A 27,988-nucleotide genomic window follows, 5' to 3' on the forward strand; every position below is an offset into this window, starting at 1 on the left:
GTGTTTAAAGTGTTCGATTAAGGCTGTCATGGCTAACTGCAATAGTGTTCTCATTTGCGCACATTGGATTGCCTTTTAAGAAATTGGCTGTGCGTTTAGGTTCACAAACTTATTTTTGACTGATCATTTAGGTAACCTTTACTTAACCTGCATTTCCCCCTAGTATGGATTTTTTTTGCTGCACACAAAGTGCCCTCACCACTTTACATCCAGGTCAGTGTAGTGGTCTACCTGGTGAAATAACTGAATCTGTCATACCCTAGGGGTTTTAGGCAAGGGTACTAAGCAGTGGCAAAATGGCCTCAAAGTATTTAAAATCCTGTCTCAACATAAATATTTTACACCCTTAAATCGTTTGTGCTGTATTGGCAACAATGTAGCAGTGGTGGGCCACTTCTAAATATAGGGGAATATGGTTTCTGGCCCTGTGAGCAGTCTGCTTTAAAAACCTGGCACTATAAGCAAATGCCCAAATTCTAGTCTATGGCACAAATTAAATGGAAGTTAGTGGTTAATGTCCCTTCTGTGCTTGTCCACATCTTAAGGTAACCTGCGCTACACAAATTTAAGATACGTGAGGGTTTGGATGGTTTATGGAATTCCTGGCATCTGCATTGACCAGACAGCATTTACTGCACTGTGGCCTCTGCAGGAATCAGGGTGTTCACACTACTTGCCCCCACCTACCATCAATGTGGAGCTATTCGGGTGCCCCTCTGTATTTGTTACATTTGGGGAGGTGTACAGCATTTGATTTGACCACAAGTCTCTGGAGGCTTCCAAATTGCTTCACACCCTCTGTACTGAGCCTCTGGACCACATTGTCAGGTCAAGCATAAATCTGCTTCAAGGAAAGTAATTTTGTAATTTGTGAGAATTGTCCCTTTTAAGAATTTAATCTGTGTTTACCCCAATGATTGGAACTGTGGGACATTTAATTATAAGTGGAGTGCACTGAAGTGTAGAAAATTGGGCACCAATATTTCTAAAATTGTCCACTTAGTGTCCCAAGTCCCCTGTGTTTGATTTGAGTCAGTCACCAATGATTTAGTTGAGTCCAATTTATAACAATTAGGCATTTGTTTCTAGTTGCCGCTCCCTAATGAAAACAAATGTTATTCATCACTACCTCAAGTTCTACTCTGTTTTACTACATAAATGAATGGCAAAGTCAGGTGCTCAGCTACTTTTTTGTTGTAATTTCCTATTTGTGTAGGTTTATTGCAAAATGAAAACTAAAGGGACCTGTCAGAACTTTGCTATGGGATGCAGGGGAAAAGTGGGAGGGTAGAGGAAGATGACATTCAAACAGGCTACTTTTCTATTCTCAAGGGGAGAGAAAGAGAAATAGCTAGACTTAATATTAAACTAGTATCGTTTTCAATTTCGTATAGAAGTTTGGAGCCTGCCTGCCCAATGTGGGCTGTGTGTGCCTGGTGCGGCGTGTCTTTCCCACTGATAGAAAACATATTTCAGTGCTGCTAATATTCTTCTTGTCATAGTAGCCTATCCAGTGCAAATCACCATTGGTCTAACCCAAACTGAGTCACAAAAATCTGGATTAGAGTACACTTGTCAGCATCTGTAGAAGGTAATGGAAATAATACCCAAGAATGGTAGCCTTTTTCGGTGAGTCAACTTGCAGACACTAGGCCTTCCATGGAGTAGGTTTGACACCCCTGCCCCAGTTTTTCAGCAGCGGTGGCAAGGGTAGTGGACACCGGGAAGTGTTTTTTGATGAGCTAACTTCACAAGTAATTTTGCAGTTAATGGAAAAGCATTCAGTGGTTTATACAAAAATCTTTATTGAAAAAACAGTGTATCCAACACTACAAAAGTACACAGTTAATCCCCTGAAAACAGTCTTCACTGGAGGCCTTCTGTTCAAAAGAAAAGTTATTCACCTACAACATATAATAGCTCACTTTTGGTAATCTGTAGCCTGACACGGACATGATAGTTACTTGCATGGCTGATTTTGAAAGCCTTAATCCTAGTTTGTCATCTCCCAAGATTCCAGACAGACCAAATCATTAATTTCAAAGCCAGAGTTTGAGTCATGACCAACAACCACACAGCCTATGCACATTTTTTACATTCTCTGCATCATTCTTTTAAGGTCAAGCATGGCTGATCTCATAGACCCAAAGACTAATATTTGGATGTCAGGTACACAAATCTATGAGTTCAGTGAGGACGGAGAGAGTCAGTCGACACCAAGTCTACCAAATACGAGTAACTTCGTTGCTATCAAATCTACATTGGGATAATTAGTACATCAACAAATTATATCAATAATGGTCTTAGAACTGTGGTATAAGGCCTTTCTGATCAGAATACAGCAAGTTTGCATTGTGCTTTATTCCAGCAAATAACTGATGGAGATGGTTGTTGGTCTAAATACTACTCCCTTTATTCAGAGTGAGCCAGTGGCTGGAAGACAACAGAATAGAACTATTACATTAATGCCAAGGCACTATTTGTTTACCTCGAAAAAAACACCCTTCATCAAAATAAAATCACTGATCTGACAACTGAATCTGTGAATGCTGTGTAGAAGAGTATCTGTTGCTGGATGGAACATGTTCATGCATTTTAAAAATGGTCAAACCAAGAGACTATTATATTTACATATTAGTGTGCCTTTTCCAAGTACTCAAACAGGGCCCCTGCCTTCACATCTGTGTTCTGATCAGTGCTCTACTACATGAAGAATAAGTCAGTTATCAATTCTCAACTTCTTCCTCTTCAACCTCATTCTCTGCTTCCTGGTCTTCATCCATGCGCTCTTCCTCCTCCTCTTCTTCCTCCCTGCTCTTGTCGTTCTCCTCCACATCGTTCTTTTTCTCCTTTGCATCTTTGCGTTTTTGTTCCGATGCCTCTTTCTTCCCCTTCTGGCCCTTCTTGTAAGCTGTATTGGAACATTGTTATAAAAACAGCATTCACTTAATAAGTCAGTGGTTAGCAAGGTGGACAATTGTAGTCAACTGGCCACAATTTTCCATAGCTTTATAGAGTGCTATAAATATCCACCCCATAATAGGAAGAAAAGTGCATTGTTCCAATGAAGGGGAAATTAGATAAATGAGGTTTAAATGGGACAGCTGGGCCTACACCCAGCAACCTCTGCTACTCTGTGGTGGCAGTCACAATTAAAATGGGAAAATGTGTCAGGTTCTCTAATCAAAACAAAATGTAATACAACAAGAAGTGTCCCCATTAATTCAGAACATTGTTCCAATAGGCTAAAATGCATCAAGCACTCTGCAAGAACTGACCACAATGCATTGCTGGGCCATTTTCAGGCCAAGCCAGCCAATGGCCATGTTTGAGAGTGTCAATACTGATCAGTTGCTGTTGAGCAGACAGACCAATCTACAAATCATAATAAGTTGTTATTTAGTGTAGATCTGTCCGTCTGCTCAGTCGATGATTAGCGACCGATTATAATTGATGCGCTCAAACACGGCCAATGTCTCCAAAACACACAGGCTGTTAAGAAATTCAATGTTGATCGGTGCTGATCATTTGAACATTTACCCTCCAAAGATTCACGTAGAGGCTGCAGGAAGCGTTCAAACTCCATCTCCTCCATCGCAGACATCACATCTGTTGCGTTTAGAGTTTTCCGTTTGGCTTTCATGGCAAAGTTGTTTGCACTGTTGGCAAAGGGGGGGGGGGGGTTCAATTAATATTATTTGTTGCACTCAGAAAGATACCTTTATATGTATATATTCCAGGTGCTGAAAGCACTTGACTGTATGGAGGTATGTATTATAAAATGGCCAATTAATAAGCGTTTATTGCATAAACCTGTTGCACCGCACGTGTAGTTTCTCTTACCAAGATGTTGCATAGAGGACGAATACACTGGCAGCTTGAGATATGGCTCGCCTGGCTTCTTTTGACACGTTCACCCCATCTGGGAGCTATTTACAATAAAATAGTGAGAGTAGTGTTACTATATTAGCTGGCAGTGTTGTCATTTGCAAGCATGAGTTGTCACTATACACACGAGCCGAAAGTGGACTGAAAGGAGCCTTACGTTGCTCCTTATAGTCCAACGACCTTAAAAAAATGTTGTTTAAAAAGGGTTGAATTGGCTGTGAAAACCTCACAAATACCCCAGCTAAAGGTGAATTGATTTAATTGCAGTACGGTTCTAAAAGCATATATCCCTCTACTTTCATATCACATCAAAATTATTTACAAAAAAACAAAACACACAGTGTGTACCGTTTTAACACAGTTGCAGCTGAGAGTATTTTTCAGTGATTAAACAGAAGACTGACACCACGTGTTCACACAGATAGTCAACTGTCTTCCGTCCGTTTTCCGTAAACAAACACTAACATGGAGATATGGCCGTGTGGGAACACAGACCCTATAAATAGGTGTATTAATTTAACCTTTTTATTTTATTTTTACTTGCTGATATGAAAGATACGGTCCTTATGCGTGTTAATGTTCAGAGCGTCGGGGCTCTTAACAAAACTCCCCCGTACAGAAGACGCCTTGGTCCAATGACTTGTGTAATGTGGAACTGAGTCATGATCAAGGGCTATAAACACACAAGACTGAGATTTTGGTATAGGCTAGGTTCAGAATGACTATAACAACATTGTAGGTACCCACAAAAACACTAGCTACTCCATCCATGGTTGTTTTATGATACAGAATTTATTTACACACACACACACACACACACACACGTTAGGTACACCACCCGTTCACAAAAATGGTTCATCCTACACAGTGAGTCACGTGGCTGTGGCTTGCTATATAAAAGCAGGCAGACAGGCATCCAGTTACTGTTCGCTTTAACTGAGTGTGGAATGATCGGTGCCAGGCCCGCTGGTTACAGTATCTCAGAAACGGCTGGGCTTTTACTGAGAATGGTGCAACAAACAAAAAACACCCAGTCAGCAGCAGTCGTGGGAGAAAACAACTTGTTTATGAGAGGTCAAAGGAGAATGGCAAGAATCGTGCACGCTAACAGTTGGGCCAAAAACAGTCAAAATTAAAATTAAAATGCAATACAACAGTGGTGTGCAGAATGGCATCTCAGAACGCACAATTCGTTGGTCCTTGTCACGGATGGGCTATTGCAGCAGATGTCCAGATCGGGTTCCACTCCTATCAACTAAAAAAAAAGAACCAGCTCTAGTGGGCACACAATCACCAACACTGAACAATTGATGCGTGGAAAACTTAAAAAGCTCCCACGAATCCCGGTCCTTGTTGTGTTATGCTGATGGCAGAGTCAGGATTTGGCGTAAGCATGTGTCCATGGCCACATCCTGCTTGGTGTCAACGGTGGTGTAATGGTGTGGGGAATGTTTTCCTGGCACACGTTGGTGTGGGGAATGTTTTCCTGGCACACGTTAGGTCCCGCGATACCAATTGAGCAACGTTTGAACACCAAAGCGCATCTAAACATGGTTGCTGACCAGGTGCATCCCTTCATGACTACAGAGAGGTCCGGCCCGGTACTAGATGGGTGTATCTAATAAACTGGCCATTGAGTGTATATGCCATGTAGCTTCGTAAAGGTCATGGGAATGGCAGGCATTTATCCCATTGTTGATTTACCAGTATGCTCCTATTGAAACAAAAATCTGTAGAAAATGTGCGCACTCACCGCCTCCTTGATGATGCGCGTGATGACAGCATTGGGCAGATTGAGGTCCTCGGGTCTTTCTGCCATTACTTTGTTAGTTAGCTAGCTAGCTTACGCGTATTTTAACAAAACGAACTAAATACAATTGTTGCAATTTCGAGGCAGCCTTCGCTCTTTCTCCCCTAAATATGAGAAAAATCGTCTTGAACTGTAAAATAGCTAGCACGTTACAATGGAATTAACGTTAGCAAAATAATCTAGCCAGCTAGCTATAATGTCCCGGCAAAAAAAAGACAACTGCAACAAATAAGGTATTCGTGTAACATAAGCTTGTTCACTCTGTCCAGAACTGAATAACCTAGCAATTTTACTTTAATAACACGCGAACATGTTATTGAATTTAACTTCCAAGCTAGCAAGATTAGAACTCTGTCACATTTGTTTTTGAGATTACTCTTTCGCGCGTATCTTCCACCCACGTGGTTCTCCTATCAACTTTCAACTTTGACCTTTATAAAAAAATATATATATATATATTTAACTTGACTTTGCGCATACCGCCTCTGTGCAACGTTGTTTGTGCAAATGAACATATATATATATTTTTTTTTAAGAAAAAGTATTTAGCTGTTGGTGGGAAGAAATGGCTAGATGCGTTTGTCAAATTGACGTCTATAAAGTTTTATAAAATGTATTTTTTGCTAACCTTAATCAAATGTTCCTAACCTGCTACGTTAATTATCCCAACCTGCCGCGTAAATTCTAACCTGCTACGAAAAGTCAATTCTGGTCAGTTTTGACTGTATCTACATTGTCAAAACCAGGAAACAGTGACACACTGCTCATGCGCTGTAGACCCTTTTAAATCTTCACCCGATCAGACGACAATCACCCCATTAAAAGGTGTGATTGGTAAAATGATTTCCTTTTAATGGGGTGATTGTCTAATCGGGTGGAATCTTGGACCCTTGACCTTTACCAGACCTTTGTGTGGCGGCCCAGGCATATTTTTGTTATTTTGGTTGTAGTGAGCACCGTCAAACAGTTGTAGAGAACGCCAGCTACTGTGATAAAATGAATTAAACTTTGAATATCAAGATGTTGTCCTCGAAAGGGTCGTGTTGCTGTGTTTACGGGTGTTCGTTGAGACCTGCAACAAACTATAAACAATTCAAGTTTTTAGATTTCCGAAAGAAAGTGGACCACTGCTATGAATAAAGATGGTTGGCTACCAACAGCAAATTCGAATAATTTCAGTGCACGCTTAATTACAGGTAACGTGAATGTGTTTTGTCTTATCTGCTTTCCTCTTAGTGTTTTGAGAGCCTGTTAAAAAAAGCTGTCAATGTCTTTATTTACCCTTATTTTACACGGTAAATTGACTGTGAACATGTTGGGTGCGTTAGACTAGATCAATTTTGTCTAGGCCAGGGGTGTCAAACTCATTCCTTGGAGGGCCGAGTGTCTGCAAGTTTTAGTATTGTTTCCCTTTCAATTAAGACCTTGACAACCAGATAAGGAGTTCCTTTCTAATTAGTGACCTTAATTCATCAGTCCAAGTATAACGGTGGAGCGAAATCTCTCAGAAACACTGCCCTCAGTAGAATGAGTTTGACACGTGCATTATAGGGATAAAAAAATGATCACAGGTCAAGCGGTTTCTGATGAAGTCGCCTTCAAGTTGCTTCTCACCAACTGCACCATGCAGCCATCACCTACATGGTAGAAGGCACTATTTGTCAACCAATTATTAGGATGTTTTTAGATGACTCACGTGACCAAAGACGTGACTAAAAAGGGAAACAACGTTACCATGATTCTAAAGCTACAGGGGATACAAATGAATGTAATTGAGACCTCTAACCAATTAATTGTACACATTTAATTATTTTTTGTTTGGGAGTGTGTGATATGGGGGTATGGAAACGTTTATTTTGAAAATAAAAATACAGTAGCAGCTACAATTGAAGTCGGAAGTTTACATACACATTTGCCAAATACATTTTTAAACTCAGTTTTTCACAATTCCTCACATATAATCCTAGTAAAAATTCCCTGTCTTAGGTCAGTTAAGATCACCACTTTATTTTAAGAATGTGAAATATCAGAATAATAGTAGTGATTTATTTAAGCTTTTATTCCTTCATCACATTCCCAGTGGGTCAGAAGTTTACGAACACTTAATTAGTATTTGGTAGAATTTCCTTTTAAATTGTTTAACCTGGGTCAATCTTTTCGGGTAGCCTTCCACAAGCTTACCACAATAAGTTGGGTGAATTTTGGCCCATTCCTCCTGAGAGAGAGCTGGTGTAACGTAGTCAGGTTTGTAGGCCTCCTTGCTCACACATGCTTTTTCAGTTCTGCCCACAAATGTTCTATAGTATTGAGGTCAGGGCTTTGTGATGGCCACTCCAATAGCTTGACTTTGTTGACCTTAAGCCATTTTGCCACAACTTTGGAAGTATGCTTGGGGTCATTGTCCATTTGGAAGACCCATTTGCGACCAAGCTTTAACTTACTGACTGATGTCTTGATGTTGCTTCAATATATCCGCATAATTGTCCATCCTCATGATGCTATCTATTTTGTGAAGTGCACCAGTCCCTCCTGCAGCAAATCACCCCCACAACATGATGCTGCTACCCTTGTGCTTCACGGTTGGGATGGTGTTCCTTGGCTTGCAAGCCTCCCCCTTTTCCCTCCAAACATAACAATGGTCATTATGGCCAAACAGTTATATTTTTGTTTCATCAGACATTTCTCCAAAAAGTACCATCTTTGTCCCCATGTGTACTTGCAACCCGTAGTCTAGTTTGTTTATGGTGGTTTTGGAGCAGTGGCTTCTTCCTTGCTGAGCGGCCTTTCAGGTTATGTCGATATAGGACTCGTTTCACTGTGGATATAGATACTTTTGTACCTGTGTCCTCCAGCATCTTCACAAGGTCCTTTGCTGTTCTGGGATTGATTCGCACTTTTCGCTCCAAAATATGTTCATCTCTAGTAGACAACGCGTTTCCTTCCTGAGTGGTATGACGGCTGCGTCACGATTGGGAGTGAACAAGTGTGCACTTCACGGAAAGCGTTGTTGTTTGCCTACATCCATCCTCAGATTATAATAGATTGGGAGATGTTAAGGGACAAAGACAAACATCTATTGTAATAAATGGACAAAGTAAGTATTTTTCATCTTAAGTCAAATGTCATTACCAAATTAGTATTACATACTTTTATCTAATTACATTGCCATCCAATGCTTCTGAGCTCCTGTCTTTTGGAGAGATATAAACCACTACTTTCTATTTTCAGGTAAACCATCCAAGGATGCTGTGCACCCAAATGTAGTTCCTTAACTCCCTGACAGAGATGGGGGACCACGGTATGGAGAGGTACAACAGGTAATTGAATAGAGCGGCTCAGAAAGACAGCCTGCTGATGGAGGAGATTAGAGTGTGGCAGTGCAGCAAATGGAAGAAGCGCCTCAGTTTACCAATGTTGACATGCAACTACATTAGCATTTTGAAACTGTATATATTTGCAAACACTATTCAGTCTGACACAGAGGCATAAACTTCCCAGAACACATTCTCTCACGATCTCCGCAGGTCAGAATGTTGAATATAATCACATTTGAACATACTCTACTCTATGTGTAACAGTATAACTTTAGACCGTCCCCTCGCCCATACCCGGGCGCGAACCAGGGACCCTCTGCACACATCAACAACAGTCACCCACGAAGCATCGTTACCCATCGTTCCACAAAAGCTGCGGCACTTGCAGAGCAAGGGGAACTACTACTTCAAGGTCTCAGAGCATGTGACGTCACCGATTGAAACGCTATTTAGCGTCCACCACCGCTAACTAAGCTAGCCGTTTCACATCCGTTACATACGCTTGGTTCGTCCTTATGCAATCGAAAATTTAAGACAAAATATCCACAGGGAAACATTATTAAACCAACTTTTAAAAACGCTGGTACTGATGTGAGGCACATGCACACGCAATGTAAACAGGTGCACAAGCTCTGCTATTGTTAACCACGTCTTGTGCATGTATTTACAACGCAAGGCTCCGATGATGGAGACAAAACCGTCAGTATCAGCATTTTGAAAAGTTGGTTTAGTAGGACTTTCCTGTGGATATTTTGTCTCAAATTTCCGACGGTGTATATCCTGGGCTTGTGGCAGACAGAGGGGGTAAAGCTTTGGTTCAGCAGGGAAGCCAGAATGTTATTTTGGGAACAAAATGAGGTGTTTGCCCACAATAAGAATTACTTATGGGTGTTCCATTTTCATTTAATTGCTATAAAACTGGTCTGCTAACTGTGTGGACCAAAATATATCAAGCTGCTGTTTGAGCATGTGAATCAAGTAATTCTGAGAAGGTTGTAAAAAGAGACTAGGGGAAAGTTCCAACAGAAAATTCCCCAGTAATTCTTACCATTCTATATCTCCCCTCAACCATTGTGTTTATTTTCATGCTGGCAAGCCTCAGCAGTGTTTGTGTGTACACTTACCAAGATTATCATCTGGGAGTCCAACTGTGGCAATATTTAGATTAACACACTTTTCTCTCCAGCTGTGTCTAATGATAAGCATCAATCAATGGCATCTTAATTTAGTGGGACAGACTGCCAACTGCATTAGTGTCAATAATGAGGGTATGTCTTTGATCCTTCTTGGGAAATGTCTGAACCGTACTTGCCTGTGTGGGAATTCATTTCAAGATGGAGTTAAACGTTAAACGTCTTGTACTGACACATTGTACTGAAATAACTTTGTGAAAAGGGCAAGGAAAATGAACTCAAGAATGTATATATTTATTTTGTGAGAAAGCAGCACAGGGAAAGGGCTGTGTTGGTTATAATATCATTACATTGTAGACTACATGCTTTAACACATGCACACCTGAATGTTAGATCATTTAAAGATGGGAGACTTTATTATCAGAAAATAGTCATTTTTGCGGTCTTTTATTTTTATTCCTTACACCCGGACCACACACACACACACACACACACACACACACAAGGCTGGAAGCAGCACAGAGGCAGCTGCAGAGCAGGTTTGGGGTTAAGTGCCTTGCTTAAAGGGCACAATGACAGTCAGTGGCACCTGAGGTTCTGATGCCAGCAACCCTCCCATTGTCAGCTTACTCTCCCAGGTTCTTCATGAGCCCTGGGATTCAAACCGGAAACTATTCCTCTATTCCCAAAACGAACTGCTCTTCCATATATGGTTCTAGAGTTACCTCATTTACTAGTACAGGCTTTGAACTCTGATCTCAAGTTGTGTGTGGCCTTACCCCAAGTTTAAGAGTTCATAACAATTTGCATGTGTAATTTTCACAAGAAATCTAATCTACACATTGCAATAAAACGAGCAACAAAGGGCCGTTGTGTCATTTGCGCATGCAACACACTTTACTATTTACATGACCTCAAACACTTACTTGTGGTAAGTATCATGAATTTCCATGACATTTTATTTTTAATAGTTTTTCAAAGTTTCCCTTTATCCAAAAGCCCTGAGGTTAATGTGATATATTTACTTAGAATGCAATGATCATATTTAACCCTATGTTTTATTGAGCTGATGTAGTCATTTTTTTCCACTCTGTCAATGGCAGGGAAGTGATGTCATGGTGAAGTGCAAAGCAGCCTTGCTTGGTTGTACAGTAAGTGTGGCTGAGAACAATAAGACTGCACTGTTAACCACCTCTCTCTTTAATTCTGCTTTGCTGTCAAAATGGTTTAGCACATCATGGCCATTCAGCTTGTAAAAACATATGGTTACAATTTTGCATCTGTCATCTGTTGCAGGTGGCAATGTTATGGTGTTGGAGACCCCTTAAATCTAAAACGTTGTTTTAGAGAATTTTGCAGTATGTCCAACCGGCCTCACAACCGCGTCGTGTGGGCGAGCAGTTTGCTGATGTCAACGTTGTGAACAGTGTCTTATGGTGTCGGTGGGGTTATGATACTGGCAAGCTACGGATAATGAACACAATTGCATTTTATCGATGGCAATTTCAATGCACAAAAATACAGTGAGGAGATCCATTGTGAGGCCCATTTAAAAAAAATCTAAAATAAATGTATGTATCTGTGACCAGCAGATGCAGATCTGTATTCCCAGTCATGTGACATCCATAGATTAGGGCCTAATGCATTTATTTCAATTGACTGTTTTCCTCATATGAACTGTAACTCAGTAAAATCTTTAAAATTGTGGCGTTTTTATATTTTTCAGTATAATTCTAGATGATATGTAAGGAAGGATGCATACACATATGGGTTTAATACGTGCAAGAGTATATCTTTAAAGGTTCATGTTATAAGGAAAATGCATAATAATAGCTTAAACACAATTCCTGGAACTACTCACCATTTTCTCAAATCTTCACACACAATTTTAACTCACCCAACGGTACAAACATCTAACTTCTGGGTCCCAATTCAAACTTTGCCCTCAGACAACACACACAAGCTGTCAAACGCAGACTACATGACTGTGTTAGTTACACACTGGAGGGATTCATTCAAAACACTGCTACCAAAATGTTTAGAATAGCTTTTCAGAGAAATAATTTGAAACTTTAAAGTCACAGCACTGACTATCCAGATAACCCTTTCAGGAACACCCTGGCGAGAGAACTTTAAACAGTACTGTAATAAATACCTCTTACATTAGTGGATAAGGGAATACTACTGGATATGCTGTTTTGGTCAAAAACCTGACCTTTGAAATGTCACACTGACGAAACATGTAAGGAAGAGTCCATGCACAGTAAAATACGCAATTTCCAAAAGCTTTATTTCCAAATGTACAGGTTACTCAGCGTCTCAGGTCTGGGTCCGGCCATAATATCTCATCAACGTCACACATTGTTTTCTCTTGCCAGGCAGCGTGGGAAAAAATGCCCTTGTGTGCCTTAGAAAACCCTGGATAGACTCCACAGACATCACCACAGGTGTCCACCATTACGTCCAGGAGGTTTTGCTGTGCATAGGGGTTGCTGTCATACATTCTCCACCGCCATGCTGAGAGAAATGAGGAATATGCTGGCAAAATAAGAACTGTGAACCTGGGGTGGTCATTGAACAAGGCGCCAACCAGAGCAGACCAATGGAAACTCCCTTAATCCCAAATTACAACATCTTGGGCTTGCTCTGGTTGCCCTGGCTCCCCTTCCTGTTGAGGAATGTTATTGTGCAGCTGATCTAGAAATTGAAGGAGTTGTGCCGTGTTGCATGGACCCACTTTGACATGGCGGTGGAGGACGCCACGATTGCTGATGGCTGCACATAGGTTGACGTTGCCTCCTGGCAAGGAACTTGTAGGATAGCACGGTGGCCTTTTGTTAGGTTGAACCCTACCTCGTCGATAAAGGTGTACTCCTGTGGGTCTGCCATGGTATCCAGCTCAAAGATTCTCTACAGAAGTAAAACATTTGTTTTTACTGTACTACAAATACACTACTGTAGTGTACAACTGTACTGGAATGAAAGATTGTGTACTGCAGTTACAGTATCACATTACTATACAGTACTGTATTGATATGCTGGATAGATGATCCATACTCAACATACTGTAAAAAGTCTACAGTATAGCAATTACCCGCACATATTGGAATCGTTGCTCCTTAACAATTTGAATTCCTTTCAAAAGGCACACGGTTGTCCTTATGTGGTTCTTCTGAATGATCCGGTCAATGGTGGAAATGCTGATGCTGTCAATTCCTTGGAACACTACCTGGTCTTCAACTATTTGGGTTTGAATTGACCTCTAACAGAGGACGTTATTACCAATAATCACCATATTCCCCAGGGCAGTCTCCTGCTCAGCTGTGAGAAGTCTCCGCCAACCTCCAATAGATGGCCACCTCTCAGTTCTGCAAAACATTTAATTTGACCATTACTGACCTATGTTCATCCAGTACTGTGGTAAAAAACTACCCTGAGAACAAAGTGGAGATTCAGTCTATATGCACTACAACATTACATGTATCACAGTAACAACAAGGCAAATTACCTGTTTTCCCTTCTGAAAGTACGGACAATGGATGCAACCGTGTAATGGGTTAGGTTGGGTTCCACTAGCTGTCCAGCTTCTGTCGTAGTCCTCACATGTATGAGCACATGATGAACTAGGGTGGCATGGATTTCATCTGAGATTACTTGTTGTTGTTGTCTTCCTCTGTTGTCTTTCAACTTCGGCATTGTTAGGATCCATTGTTCCAAAGCACATGGACATGTCTCTAGGCCCTATTTCTGATTGGTGTGTTAATCATTTTGAGGATTAGTGTGTGCACCTGGAGAAAGGTGTGCTCTTTGAGTTTAGGTTGTGATGACTTGAGTAAATTATATTGAGAGCACGTGTTTGCTGAATATAGTACAATTAATGATTTATTTGGCCACCTTTGTGTAAGGTTTTGCAGAAAGCGTTTTGAATATTGAAACGTGTGGAAATGGGTGAATAGTGTTTATGGTTAGGGGAAATGTGTGTGCGTTTTTGGTAATGACGTAAGGGTATGTGTTTTTGTGCTAATGGAACCAGTTTTTGTGTTTTAAGTAATCGAGAAAAACTAATAGATACACAATGAGTAACTTGGCTAAATTACAAGGGGTAATGAGTCGATGTGCAGGGGTACGAGGTAATTGAGGTAGATACAGTTGAAGTCGGAAGTTTACATACACCTTAGCCAAATACATTTAAACTCAGTTTTTCACAATTCCTGACATTTAATCCTAGTAAAAATTCTCTGTCTTAGGTCAGTTAGGATCACCACTTTATTTTAAGAATGTGATGTGTCAGAATAATAGTAGAGAGAATAATTTATTTCAGCTTTTATTTCTTTCATCACATTCCCAGTGGGTCAGAAGTTTACATACCCTCAATTAGTATTTGGTAGCATTGCCTTAAACAATTTCAACCTCGGTCTGACGTTTTGGGTAACCTTCCACAAGCTTCCCACAATAAGTTGGGTGAATTTTGTCACATTCCTCCTGACAGAGCTGGTGTAACTGACTCAGGTTTGTAGGCCTCCTTGCTCACACACACATTCTGCCCAAAAATGTTCTGTAGGATTGAGGTCAGGGCTTTGTGATGGCCACTCCAATACCTTGACTTTGTTGTCCTTTAAGCCATTTTGCCACAACGTTGGAAGTATGCTTGGGGTCATTATCCATTTGGAAGACCCATTAGCGACCAAGCTTTAACTTCATCAAGACTGATGTCTTGAGATGTTGCTTCAATATATCCACAATTGTCCTTCCTCTTGATGCCATCTATTTTGTTAAGTGCACCAGTCCCTCCTGCAGCAAAGCACCTCCACAACATGATGCTGCCACCCCCGTGCTTCACGGTTGGGATGTTGTTCTTCGGCTTGCAAGCCCTTTTTCCTCCAAACATAATGCTGGTCATTATGGCCAAAACGTTCTATTTTTGTTTCATCAGACCGAGGACATTTCTCCAAAAGTACGATCTTTGTCCCCATGTGTACTTGCAAACCGTAGTCTGGCATTTTTATGGCGGTTTTGGAGCTTCCTTGCTGAACGGCCTTTCAGGTTATGTCAATATAGGACACGTTTTACTGTGGATATAGATACTTTTGTACATGTTTCCTCCAGTATCTTCACAAGGTCCTTTGCTGCTGTTCTGGGATTGATTTTAATTTTTCACACCAAAGTACTTTTATCTCTAGGAGACAGAACGCGTCTCCTTCCTGAGCGGTATGACGGCTGCGTGGTCCCATGGTGTTTATACTTGCGTACTATTGTTTGTACAGATGAACGTGGTACCTTCAGGCGTTTGGATTGCTCCCAAGGATGAACCAGACTTGTGGAGGTCTACAATTGTTTTAGCTGATTTCTTTTGATTTTCCCATGATGTCAAGCAAAGAGGCACTGAGTTTGAACGTAGGAATTGAAATGCATCCTCAGGTACACCTCCAATTGACTCAAATGATGTCAATTAGCCGATCAGAAGCTTCTAAAGCCATTACATAATTTTCTGGAATTTTTCAAGCTGTTTAAGGCACAGTCAACTTAGTGTAGGTAAACTTCTGACCCACTAGAATTGTGATACGGTGAAATAATCTCTGTAAACAATTGATGGATAAATTACTTGTGTCATGCACAAAGAAGATGTCCTAACCGACTTGCCAAAACTATAGTTTGTTAACAAGAAATTTGTGGAGTGGTTGAAAAACGAGTTTTAATGACTCCAACCTAAGTGTTTGTAAACTTCCGACTTCAACTGTATGTACATATAGCTAGGAATAAAATGACAGATTGCAAGCAGTAGCAGCGGTGTGTGTGATGAGTCAGAGTTAGTGAAAAAGGGCGATACAGATTGTAAGTGTAGCTATTTGGTCAACTAACTATTGAGGTCTAATGGCTTGGGGGTAGAAGCTGTTCATGGTCTTGTTACTTTCAGACTTGGTGCGTTGGTACCGATTTGCCGTGTGGTGGCAGAGAGAACAGTCTATGACTTGGGTGGCTGGAGTCTTTGAGAATTCCTCTGACACGTTTGGTATAGAGGTCCTGGATGGCAGGGAGCTCGGCCCCAGTGATGTAATGGGCCATCCGCACTAACCTCTGTAGCATTTGCGGTCAGATGCTAAGCAGTTGCCATACCAGGCGGTGATGCAGCCAGTCAAGATGCTCCCAATGGTGTAGCTGTAGAACCTTTTGAGGATTGGAGGGCCGTCTTCATGATTTGAGGTGTTGTCATGCCTTCTTCATAACTGTGTTGGTGTGTTTGGTCCTGATGGATCCTTAGTGATGTGTTGTCCTGGCACCACACTACCAGGTCTGAACTCACCATAGGCTGTCTCGTTGTCAGTGATGTGCATGGCCACGCAGTTGTGGGTGAACGGGGAGTACGACTAAGCACACACCCCTGATGGGCCCCTGTGTTGATGGTCAGCGTGGCGGACGTGTTGTTGCCTACCTTCACCACCTGGGGGTGGCCTTCAGGGGACTAAGCACACACCCCTGATGGGCCCCTGTGTTGATCCGTCAGGGGACTAAGCACACTCCCCTGAAAACCTCTGTAAATGTATTCCGTTTTCTTCTGTTTTCCTTCATATGATCTCTTTATGTTGATTTTATTGTACTCACAATCAAAAATCCAGTGAAAAACAAACGTACTAAAACTTCAATAAAGGATCAACGGTTCAAACATGATTAGTCAGTAACCCAATGAAGCTGATAAAACATGACATTTTGCCTGTAAAGATGAATAGGGCTGATACTTCCTTACTACTCTGAGATAATTTCAGACAAATATCTATGATAAACAGGAACTTGGACTGTAAAAGCTGAGGCACAGCAACAGCGAAGAAAACACAGATAGCGGAATGGCAGTCTTGGTGTGCAGGTTAGCATTTTTTCGTTATGAAACTTGTTCTGGCGGCAGCGCTGCAGAGTGGTCACTAGCTGGCACAACCACAAAGTCGTATAGTTTGATTTTAAACGTACACTCTTAGAAAAAAGGTTCTATCTACAACCTCAAATGTTCTTTGGCTATCCCCATAGGAGAACCCTTTTTGGTTCCAGATAGAACCCTTTTGGGTTCAATGTAGAGAGTTCTACCAAGAACCAAAAAGGGTTCGCCTGTGGGAATAGCCGAAGAACCGTTTTTCCTAAGAGTGTAACCTTACATTTAATTCATTTTTACAATATAGCCAATTTTGACTTTGCAGCTCACCTATCAAAGGGGAAATCACTCAGTTCTTCCTCCAGGACAGACTCCTGACAATAAACATCAACCTTCTCTTGGTAGTTGTGTGACTGGGCTCTCTTGTCTGAGTCATTGGGCCCAATGTTGTGCAGGCATAGGACAACAATGGAAATTAAATCCTTAGTGAATCCCTCGACAACATGGGTGTCCTAATCGATCCATTGACGAACCGAGCAGGAAAAACAATCTCCCTGGAAGACATCATTGCGATGCAGATTAAGATGGCAGACATGGAAGCCACCGAGGACACAAAGCATGAAGAATAACATCTAAAGAATGACAATGCAGGTAATGTCAAATTGAATATCAGGTACCAATGTGGCTATGACTTCAAAGTGATGAATTGTTGTTATCAATGGGGATTGGTCTTAGAATAGATGTCACGGCTGTCGAATGAACTGGACCAAGGTGCAGCGTGGTGAGCGTACATATTCCTTTTATTATTATGACTCTGACAAAAAAACAATAAACAATCCAAAAAAACAACCGTGCAGCTAAAGGCTATAGTGCCAACAAACAAAGACAACTTCCCACAAAAACAGGTGGGAAAAAGGGCTGCCTAAGTATGGTTCCCAATCGGAGACAACGATAGACAGCTGTCCCTGATTGAGAACCATACCCAGCCAAAACAAAAAAATACAAAACATAGAAAAATGAACATAGAATGCCCACCCAAATCACACCCTGACCAAACCAAAATAGAGACATAAAAAGCTCTCTACTGTCAGGGCATGACAATAGATTGATGTACTTTATATTTTTGTAGTTCTGGAATTGAAGCTGAAGCTGTTGGATTCCAAGTTGGTATCCCTGCAGAGAGAGACTAAGGGTAGGATAATGTAGTCATTTTGGGTTTGCTGAGAAGTAGTCAGAATAAGTTTGAATAGTTTTCAACCATTGGTGTTCATTTCATTACAGTTCAAGTGAACGAGATGGACCAGCTGAAGAAAAATAATCAATGTGAGTGTATTGTATGTATCCCAGTTACATATGTATATAAAAGCATACTACCACTAAAGGAACAAGGAATCATCAGTAGTATTTATTTAATTCATACAAAAATCTATTTAGAGTCAAACCCTATTGATTGTCTCACACATTTTATATAAGGGCTCAATGCAGTCTGTATCACTGACATGTTAGCTTGCGTGATAGAAATGTCAGTTCATTTCAGATTGAGCTGACATTTTATTTAACTTTTATTTAACCAGGTAGGCCAGTTGAGAACAAGTTCTCATTTACAACTGCGACCTGGCCAAGATAAAGCAAAGTAGTGCGACACAAACAACACAGAGTTACACATGGGATAAACAAACGTACAGTCAATAACATAATAGAAAAGTCTATATAAAGTGTGTGCAAATGAAGTAAGATTAGGGAGGTAAGGCATTAAATAGGCCATAGTGGTGAAGTAATAACAATTTAGCAATTAAACACTAGAGTGATAGATGAGCAGAAGATGAATGTGAAAGTAGAGATACTGGGGTGCAAATGAGCAACAAAAAAAATGGGGATGAGGTAGTTGGGTGGGCTATTTACAGATGGGCTATGTACAGGTGCAATAATCTGTAAACTGCTCCAAGACTCCAGCTTCAATGATTTTTGTAATTCGTTCCAGTCATTGGCAGTAGAGAACTGGAAGGAAAGGAGGCTAAAGGAGGAATTGGCTTTGAAGGTGACCAGTGAGATATACCTTCTGGAGCGTGTGCTATGGGTGGGTGCTGCTATGGTGACCAGTGAGCTGAGATAAGGCGGGGCTTTACCTAGCAAAGACTTATAGATGACCTGGAACCAGTGGGTTTGGTGACGAATATGAAGCGTGGGCCAGCCAACGAGAGCATACAGGTCGCAGTGGTGGGTAGTATATGGGGCTTTGGTGACAAAATTGATGGCACTGTGATAGACTGCATCCAATCTGCTGAGTAGAGTGTTGGAGGCTATTTTGTAAATGACATTGCCGAAGTCGAGGATCGGTAGGATGGTCAGTTTTACGAGGATATGTTTGGCAGCGTGAGTGAAGGATGCTTTGTTGCGAAATGGGAAGCCGATTCTAGATTTAATTTTGGATTGGAGATGCTTTGATGTGAGTCTGGAAGGAGAGTTTACAGTCTAACCAGACACCTAGAATATGTGGACAACTACAAATACCTACATCAGAACCGTCCAGAGTACTGATGCTAGACGGGCGGGCGGGTGCAGGCAGCGATCGGGTGAAGAGCATATATTTAGTTTTACTTGCATTTAAGAGCAGTTGGAGGCCACAGAAGGAGAGTTGTATGGCATTGAAGCTCGTCTCATTGCAGCGTTTACCATAAATGCAGTCTCCGCTAACCTTTGTGTATGTTTGTGAGTGTGTGGACACGTATGCATGCCAATCCTAATCTCTCAATTCTTCCCACTGAGATAGGCAACTTCAGAGCACCAGTGAGAGGAATCTATTGCTTTACCTTAAGCTGCTTCAAACACAATGACCACATAATGAATGTGTGATGAAGGACGGAGTTGCCGTTGCTGGTGTGTATGATCACAGTGCTCCTGGCGGGGGTGATGGGTGACCAACCGTGTTGTTGAGTTTGGGGAACAGATCTATGCTTTCTTAATTAGCAGGACACATGTCATTGGTTATGACCTACAAACCACCTTCAATGGTTTTCTTCTGTTCCCCGTGTGAGGAAAAGGCTGGTAGAGGCAAAGAGCCATCCCAAATAAATTTGATTCACAGAAAGTTACCACAATGTTTTCTTGCTGTTCTGTGTAAGTTTGTTTTTGAACATTTTGTTCTAGCTGGGATATACAGTAACTCTGTACAATTAATATCACATGCCATGATTGAAGTGCTTTGGTAATTATGTCTGTCTGTGTGGTACCGTGTAGCTCAGTTGGTAGAGCAAAGCACTTGCAATGCCAGGATTGTGGGTTCGATTCCCAAGGGGGATCAGTATGGGGAAAAAAGTATAAAAAATGGATGCACTCACTACTGTAAATTGCTCTGGATAAGAGCATCTGCTAAATTACTAATATGTACATGGTACAGGTGGGAGACCTGTACCATTATTTTTTTCTATGTTCATACATTTAGTTGCAAATGCATTTTGTGAATGATGAAATACAGTGAGGCCTATGTCTGTTACAGATTTTGGTTGTGTTTGGGTACATCTTGTTACTGAGTGACATCATTCCAGATGACAACACCAGGTGTCACTAATGACTGGAAGCAAAGGGGATCTGAGAATTACGGGACCATGGTAACTGCCAGTCCCAAATCCACCCTACTGCAGGCCAAAATGTTGTAAACTATAGCTGCGAAATGCAGAAAACAGACACATTTATAAACAACAGGTGCACTCGTAAATGTATAGACTAATGTTCTTATTTTACCCACAGTCATCTTTTTACATATATATTTTTTTACAATCTACCAATACCCAAGAATAAGTAGCAATGAGTAGGTAGTATGTGTGTTACACCCTACTGGAAATGAAATGGTCATGACGTGAAGCATAGATCTCTGTTGGTTTACATAGCACATTTGAGGAGAAACGTCTGTGCTAATGTCTTCTGTCATTTTATGAAAAAAAATAATGTTCTCTACTCCTCCTGGGGAATTCAAGCAAAGTGCCAGTGGCATCACCATAGCAACTGTCCTAATGACCGCAGAGTGAGTCTGTAAACAAACCAACAACACAAATTGCATCTTCGTTTAGTGATTAGTCTAACTCAAGTCCACTCCTTATTATGTCACTTAGATACAGTGGGCTCGGTGACGTTTTGAGTGTTGTGACATGTTATGGTACTTTATCATAGACTCAAAGCTGTTTAGAAGGGATGGGCTGGTTTTCTAGACAGAATGTATTCAGGATTCAATGACGGGCACTCTGTGAACAGCATTCATAAGTACTGTACATTGCACATTTTGCAAGTGGCACTATATTTCTCCCATACCTTTATTTTTTTTAGATTTGATCTTATTCCACCCAGCTCCTATAGTGATAAGCATATGAAACCCTAACAATCTAGGTTATCTTTGCTATGGAAAATAAGGAAGAAACCCTTGCAGGAACGAGATGTTTGAGGGGGGGAGTTGCCATCCTCCTCTGGTTCAACAAAAGTTGAGCACTCACAATGCCTTGCCCTGTGGAATTGTCCAGCAGGACAAAGAGGACCTCAGATCATTGCTCCACACGTGCTTTCCATGCCCTGGATGCTGCTGGGAACCATTTAGTAAACCACAGCCCTTAACAGGTTTTCCATCAAACAGTATCAAGAGGTCCTCCCTCCTGCTGTTTTTTTCCTCTCTCTCACAGACCCATCCTAACTGCAGTAACGTCTCAAGCAGGATGATGTAAACTTTTCCCTCCTTTTTCACCACAATGCTACCTTTTCCCCTGCACCCTCAGTACCCACAATGCACCATTGAGTGAGGATAGGCCTTTCAAAACAAACCCCCCTAAGTATGCTTTAATTTTCTTTCTCTCTCTCATACACACACACACACACACACACACACACACACACTAATGATCGTTCCTTGAGCTTATGTTGAGTCTTTGAACCAGAGCTTTGAACTAAGGGAGGGGTATGTCAACCAAGTGACAACATGGAGAACATTTTTATGAAGCCTCTGCCACCAGTTTAATGCCTCCACCATGCCTCCTTTATTTATTTCATAATTAGAAAACAATGGTAATTACGCCTCGTAAATTGTTACGAGATTCCACAATAAAAGCCCAATGCTGGTCACTTAAGTCTTCCTTTGATGATTATATTCAATATGGAACAATGGAAAAATTGGGGAGTGCCCTACCAGTGTTTAAATTGTCATTCCAAAACCGCCTGATGATTTTAGAATTGCCTCTTTAAAACCAAAAAGCTTTATACGATCCTTGTAGTTATTCTCATTAAGTCCAATGATTTATGCTAGTGTAGTTGGAGGGTTTTGTGTCATTCTGACTGAATGATTCAGTGTGACTGGATCAGCAATACATGAATTAGTTGAGTTATAGTAGATGACATCAGTAGAGTTACCCGGTAGGCACTGCACTATCCAATCAGAATAGCCTACAGGGAAGCTGGTTTTAAATAACAACTCATTAAATAATCTTACACCAGTATACTAAGTTAGATGTATAGGCCCGTTTGATCGATTACGTGCATGGAGAGGGAATTGTATTATATTACTGATATTACTGTGATATTACTCACTATTAGTGTTGATTTGAGGAAGATAAAATAAGCCCAACCTAGAAATAGCATCTTTGTATCATCTTAACTTCGCCCGCCTGCTTATTTGACCTTCTCTCCCGTCTAGCCGTTCCTCAGGAGAGAAAGGAAGTCTGAAATCACTTCCTCCCCCACCTTCTGCAGAGACTAGATTGAATAGAAACAGGAAGATCTGTTCATCAACCAACTTCAATACATATACTCAGGACGCGGGCTGACTGAACAAAAATCCTAAATAAGCTCGTGACTGTCTGTACATTTGTCTGGCGTAAAATATCTGCTGCGGAAATCCCAGAGGGGTCAAATAAAGATTTTCAAGGCCCACCCTGACAACGAAGACAAAATGGCCACCGAAAGATACTTTGTTCATCAGGGAGAAATATTATGCATTTCAGCTAATTTAAGAGGAAACAGTGACCGTGAGACCTTTCAAGCCACCTCAGACCAGCAGGTTGTGGTTGGAAATACTATCTGTAGACAACATGTACTGTTGATGTGTATGACTTGAATATTTAAATGGCTGTCTGGTGGGAGCATTTTCAAATCTCTAAGTGAACTGAAAAAGTGTTAAAAAATAATAATACTTGTGCTGAAACTGCACATCGCTAGAGTAGATCTTGCATGACACTGATCTAGGCTGAACTGGGCCAAACATCAAGGCTGAACTAGGCCAAACTTCAAGGCTGATCTGGGGCCAAACATCTGTCCTAAAGATGGAGGAGAAGTATTTTCTTTTGGTTACCACAATTTGAAACCCATAAAATCGCAGCCAAACTTGCCTGTGCATTAAATTCTCCCCTATAGCGGCAGCTGTCTTGAGAAAGTGGAACATGAGATTACACTTTATGCTGTTGTTCACCAATCTGAGTGAACAGCGAAGACGCTAGCCAAAATCGATCTCTTCAAAATTAATTTATGTCCGAGCGCAATTCAAGCTGGCTTGGCAGTCTAATAAAGAAAACATTTACATTTAAACAACTATTGTTTCTAATGGGAAAACAAGGTTGCCCTCTTTTAACTGTATGTTGTTACACAGAGCTACACCAGAGTGTTATTTTTCCTGTTGAAAGGTAAAGGCCTCTCGCTGCGTGTTTCCTCGCGGAATGCTCTGGACGTCCTGTGGTCAACCTAGCCTTGTACCTTTACCGTGTCTTGGCGTGTATCGCAGCGCCACACAAACATTTAGCTTTCCTCCGGATGGGATGGTTGACGTGGGTGTCAGCGGGCAAACAGAGAGGGCACCACACAGCTTGGCACTGCGAGGACCCAGTCCAACTGGTATGTCCATTTTGGAACAGGCTTCATCACAGGCTTAGGCAGCCAAACATTTAAAAAGCAAATGTGAAATGAATATTCCATGTAAACATGACCACTTGGCCAGTCCAGTAGCACTGGTGCAGGTAAGCTGTTACCCCCTGGGCCACATTGTGAGGCTTTTGTGTGTAGAAGATGTGAAACTTGCCGGTAGCATGTTGGTTGGAGTACATCGGTGACATCAATCCCCCTACCCATCCATCTAGCCGTTCATTGATTTTGGCATATTAAATGTGATGGCTGAGAAGACAAGTTCATGTGAAACATACATCAAAGTCCATATCTGCCTCGTCCTGAGGCCTCCCCAGGTGGCATATTGAACTAAGGCAACAGCGTTTACAAGGCAGTTAGCAGGGGAACTACAGCAGGAGTGATGCCATCAGCACAGTCCCCTCTTACAATCCTCCCACCACACACATACTCCTCAGGACCCTCGACCTAGAAACCCCACCAGAGCCTGGGAACGAGTGGGGGGTCGTGTGTATGTGTATGAGTGTCTCTGAGACACATTCCAATGTTTTGATCCAAGGAAGTCGTCTGTAGCCCCAGTCAAAGGTGCTTGCTCTTCTCCCCTAATGAGAAGTCCCAAGGCCATACAGAGAGACATTGAGCTTAGCAGTGCCCTCAAAGGAAAGCGAGTGTTTGGTGTTAACAAACTCTCTGCTTTTTAATCCCCCGGCGAGTGAATGGGACATCTGTGTTCCGTACTGGACTGTAGGTGGGGCGCTGGCCCTCTCTCTGAAATACTAAACAAACAAACCAACCGACGGTGGGAGGACGATGCCCACCGATGCCTGGCTGCCCCTGCTGATGCGCGGAACAACAGCTTCACGTTTGCCCTCTCCCTCGGTGCCAAGTTGGGCTGCGAGGTAGTGAAGGACTTCAACATGCTGGACAGAAATACATGTTTCTGTGTTTAATATACCAGTGTATATGCTTACTGTTTTCATGTCATCCTTGACATTGTTTGAATTACTCCATCCAAAACATGATATATTTTTAAGCTGAACATACTAAGTATGTTTTTATAAATTTTATTTAACCTTTATTTAACTAGGCAAGTCAGTTAAGAACAAATTCTTATTTACAATGACGGCCTACCCCGGCCAAACCCGGACGACGCTGGGCCAATTGTGTGCCGCCCTATGGAACTCCCAATCATGGCCGGTTGTGATACAGCCTGGAATGGAATCAGGGTCTGTAGTGACACCTCTAGCACTGAGATGCAGTGCCTTAGACCACTGTGATACAGTCTGGAATCAAACCAGGGTCTGTAGTGACACCTCTAGCACTGCGATGCAGTGCCTTAAACCACTGTGATACAGTCTGGAATCAAACCAGGGTCTGTAGTGACACCTCTAGCACTGAGATGCAGTGCCTTAGACCACTGTGATACAGTCTGGAATCAAACCAGGGTCTGTAGTGACGCCTCTAGCACTGAGATGCAGTGCCTTAGACCACTGCTTCGATCGGGAGCCCATTATACGTTACATTATATGCAGTTGGTAACTGAGGTTTTGGAAGGTTTATATTATGTGCTGGTATGTTTGTTGATCAGTAGTAGAGGATAGCTCTATGTTCCCCTGTGTAGGTGCTTTCTCTCTCTATCTGCATCCCACTCTCAATCTCTCTCTCTCATGCTAATGAGTGCTTCAGAGCTCCATGTTGCCCTCTCAGCCAAACCCACAGAGGCAGACTCCGGTAAGTAGATACTCCTCTTTCATCTCTCCCTCCCTCTAACATAACGTCCTCTGTTGACCAACCTCACCATCAGCTCCAACCCTTTAAGTCCTTTAACCTTTTGGTGTGTCTGTGTTTGTTTGTGTTTTGTGTGTATTTAGTCCAGTAAGAGTGAATGGGGAGCAGTATACAGTTGAAGTCGAAAGTTTACATACACCTTAGCCAAATACATTTAAACTCAGTTTTTTACAATTCCTGACATTTAACCCTAGTAAATATTCCCTGTCTTAGGTCAGTTAAGATCACCACCTTATTTTAAGAATATGAAATGTCAGAATAATAGTAGAGAGAATTATTTATTATTTATTTCTTTCATTACATTCCCAGTGGGTCAGAAGTTTGCATACACTCAATTAGTATTTGGTAGCATTGCCTTTCAATTGTTTAACTTGGGTCAAATGTTTTGGATAGCCTTCCACAAACTTCTCACAATAAGTTGGGTGAATTTTGGCCCATTCCTCCTGACACAGCTGGTGTAACTGAGTCAGGTTTGCTCGCACACACTTTTTCAGTTCTGCCCAAAAATGTTCTATAGGATTGAGGTCAGGGCTTTGTGATGGCCACTCCAATACCTTGACTTTGTTGTCCTGAAGCCATTTTGCCACAACTTTGGAAGTATGCTTGGGGTCATTGTCCATTTGGAAGACCCATTTGCGACCAAGCTTTAACTTCCTGACTGATGTCTTGAGATGTTGCTTCAATATATCCACATAATTGTCCATCCTCATGATGCCATCTATTTTGTGAAGTGCATCAGTCCCTCCTGCAGCAAAGCACCCCCACAACATGATGCTGCCACCCCTGTGCTTCACGGTTGGGATGGTGTTTTTCGGCTTGCAAGCCTCCCCCTTTTCCCTCCAAACATAACGATGGTCATTCTAACCAAACAGTTAAATTTTTGTTTCATCAGACCAGAGGACATTTCTCTAAAAAGTACGATCTTTGTCCCCATGTGCAGTTGCAAACCGTAGTCTGGCTTTTTTATGGCAGTTTTGGAGCAGTGGCTTCTTCCTTGCTGAACAGCCTTTCAGGTTATGTCAATATAGGACACGTTTTACTGTGGATATAGATACTTTTGTACATCTCTAGGAGACAGAACGCGTCTCCTACCTGAGCGGTATGATGGCTGTCTGGTCCCATGGTGTTTATACTTGCGTACTATTGTTTGTACAGATGAACGTGGTACCTTCAGGCGTTTGGAAATTGCTCCCAAGGATGAACCAGACTTGTGGAGGTCTACCATTTTTTTCTGGTCTTGGCTGATTTCTTTTGATTTTCCCATGGTGTCAAGCAAAGAGGCACTGAGTTTGAACGTGGGCCTTGAAATACTTCCACAGGTACACCTCCAAGTAAACAAGGTACACCTCACCTTACTTTACTGAGAAAACAATATGGCCACAATGCAGGTTATACATCTGGGTCCTTGAGCTTGACCATTGCAGAGTTAACCCTTTACAGGATACTGGCATCCATGGGTAGCCCACTTGACAATCCTTTCCATTACCTTGTCACTGTTCTGTCCTCCTCCATCTTGCTCTTCAAACTCATTCTTTTTCCAATGTGGTCGTTCATCTTGTACCATGCCACTTAAACGCTTGATGGAATGTCCATTTAACTAATGAACCAGCTGCAGGAGCACACCTGGGCACTTTCACCCCACAATAGGGAGTCTATGGCCGTGCAAGGGGTGGGAAAGTTGGGGACTTAAGGAAGCTTTTTCACCACCCCTCAGCTTTCATCGCTTACATTAAGATGGGTGAAGGTATGTATAGCCTACAGTTTAACTTGCAGTGTCATATCACTTAAAAAAAAACTCTCATTGGGAAAGGATTGGAGGACAGAGGCTAAATGAAGGCTTCCATTGTACCCTCAGGTGCTCGTGTCCTAGTCCCACCTGGAAGGCTATGAGGAGGAGGACCTCTAGGTGTGGTTGGACAAGGCAGGTGTCATCAGCTGGAGAAGGTGATTCACCACTGCCATGGCGAACCTGAGATTTGAACCAGCGTTCTCAAAAACACAATGAACTCCACAAAGCTATGGACATTACTGAAGAATAATTCTTCACTGCTAGCGTCCCATCAGAACCATGGTAGTACTTCAGGTTTCAGGAAGGTGACATCCCTGCATGATGTGAATTTAGCCTTACCGCTATAAATACTAATGTGCTTGGATTGGACATTGTTGCCCTTATTGCTGCCCTCTGCGGATCTTCAGGTCAACCTGGTGAAATGGTACAGCAGCTATCCTATTGGCTGCAAGCGATTTGGGCTTTGAATTAATCTGGTATAAACTTGAGTAAATTCCCATTTGAACAGTAATTGTGTTTTAAAACCTGCAACCTGTGGTT

At 41.8% G+C, this 27,988-nt stretch overlaps 1 protein-coding gene across 1 annotated transcript; it reads right to left on the minus strand.

The window, feature by feature from the left end:
• Positions 1 to 1,784: 1,784 nt before the first annotated feature.
• On the minus strand, positions 1,785 to 6,126 carry LOC139409851 (polymerase (DNA directed), epsilon 3 (p17 subunit)). Its single transcript, XM_071155239.1, has 4 exons — positions 5,642 to 6,126; positions 3,844 to 3,929; positions 3,541 to 3,659; positions 1,785 to 2,911 (listed from the first exon to the last, which is right to left on the minus strand). The coding sequence occupies exons 1-4, from the start codon at positions 5,705 to 5,707 to the stop codon at positions 2,727 to 2,729; spliced, it is 456 nt and encodes a 151-aa protein (XP_071011340.1). The 5' UTR covers positions 5,708 to 6,126; the 3' UTR covers positions 1,785 to 2,726.
• Between the last annotated feature and the right edge of the window lie 21,862 nt (positions 6,127 to 27,988).

The sequence above is a fragment of the Oncorhynchus clarkii genome, chromosome 5 (assembly GCF_045791955.1).
Source record: "Oncorhynchus clarkii lewisi isolate Uvic-CL-2024 chromosome 5, UVic_Ocla_1.0, whole genome shotgun sequence".
In the NCBI taxonomy this organism is placed as follows: domain Eukaryota; kingdom Metazoa; phylum Chordata; class Actinopteri; order Salmoniformes; family Salmonidae; genus Oncorhynchus; species Oncorhynchus clarkii.

Coding starts and splice junctions, on each gene's coding strand:
- LOC139409851 (XM_071155239.1), bottom strand. CDS start 5,707: ATGGCAGAAAGACCCGAGGACCTCAATCTGCCCAATGCTGTCATCACG. Junction 3,930..5,641: donor CGCGCATCATCAAGGAGGCG/GTGAGTGCGCAC, acceptor TATTGTAAATAG/CTCCCAGATGGGGTGAACGT. Junction 2,912..3,540: donor TCTACGTGAATCTTTGGAGG/GTAAATGTTCAA, acceptor GTTCCAATACAG/CTTACAAGAAGGGCCAGAAG.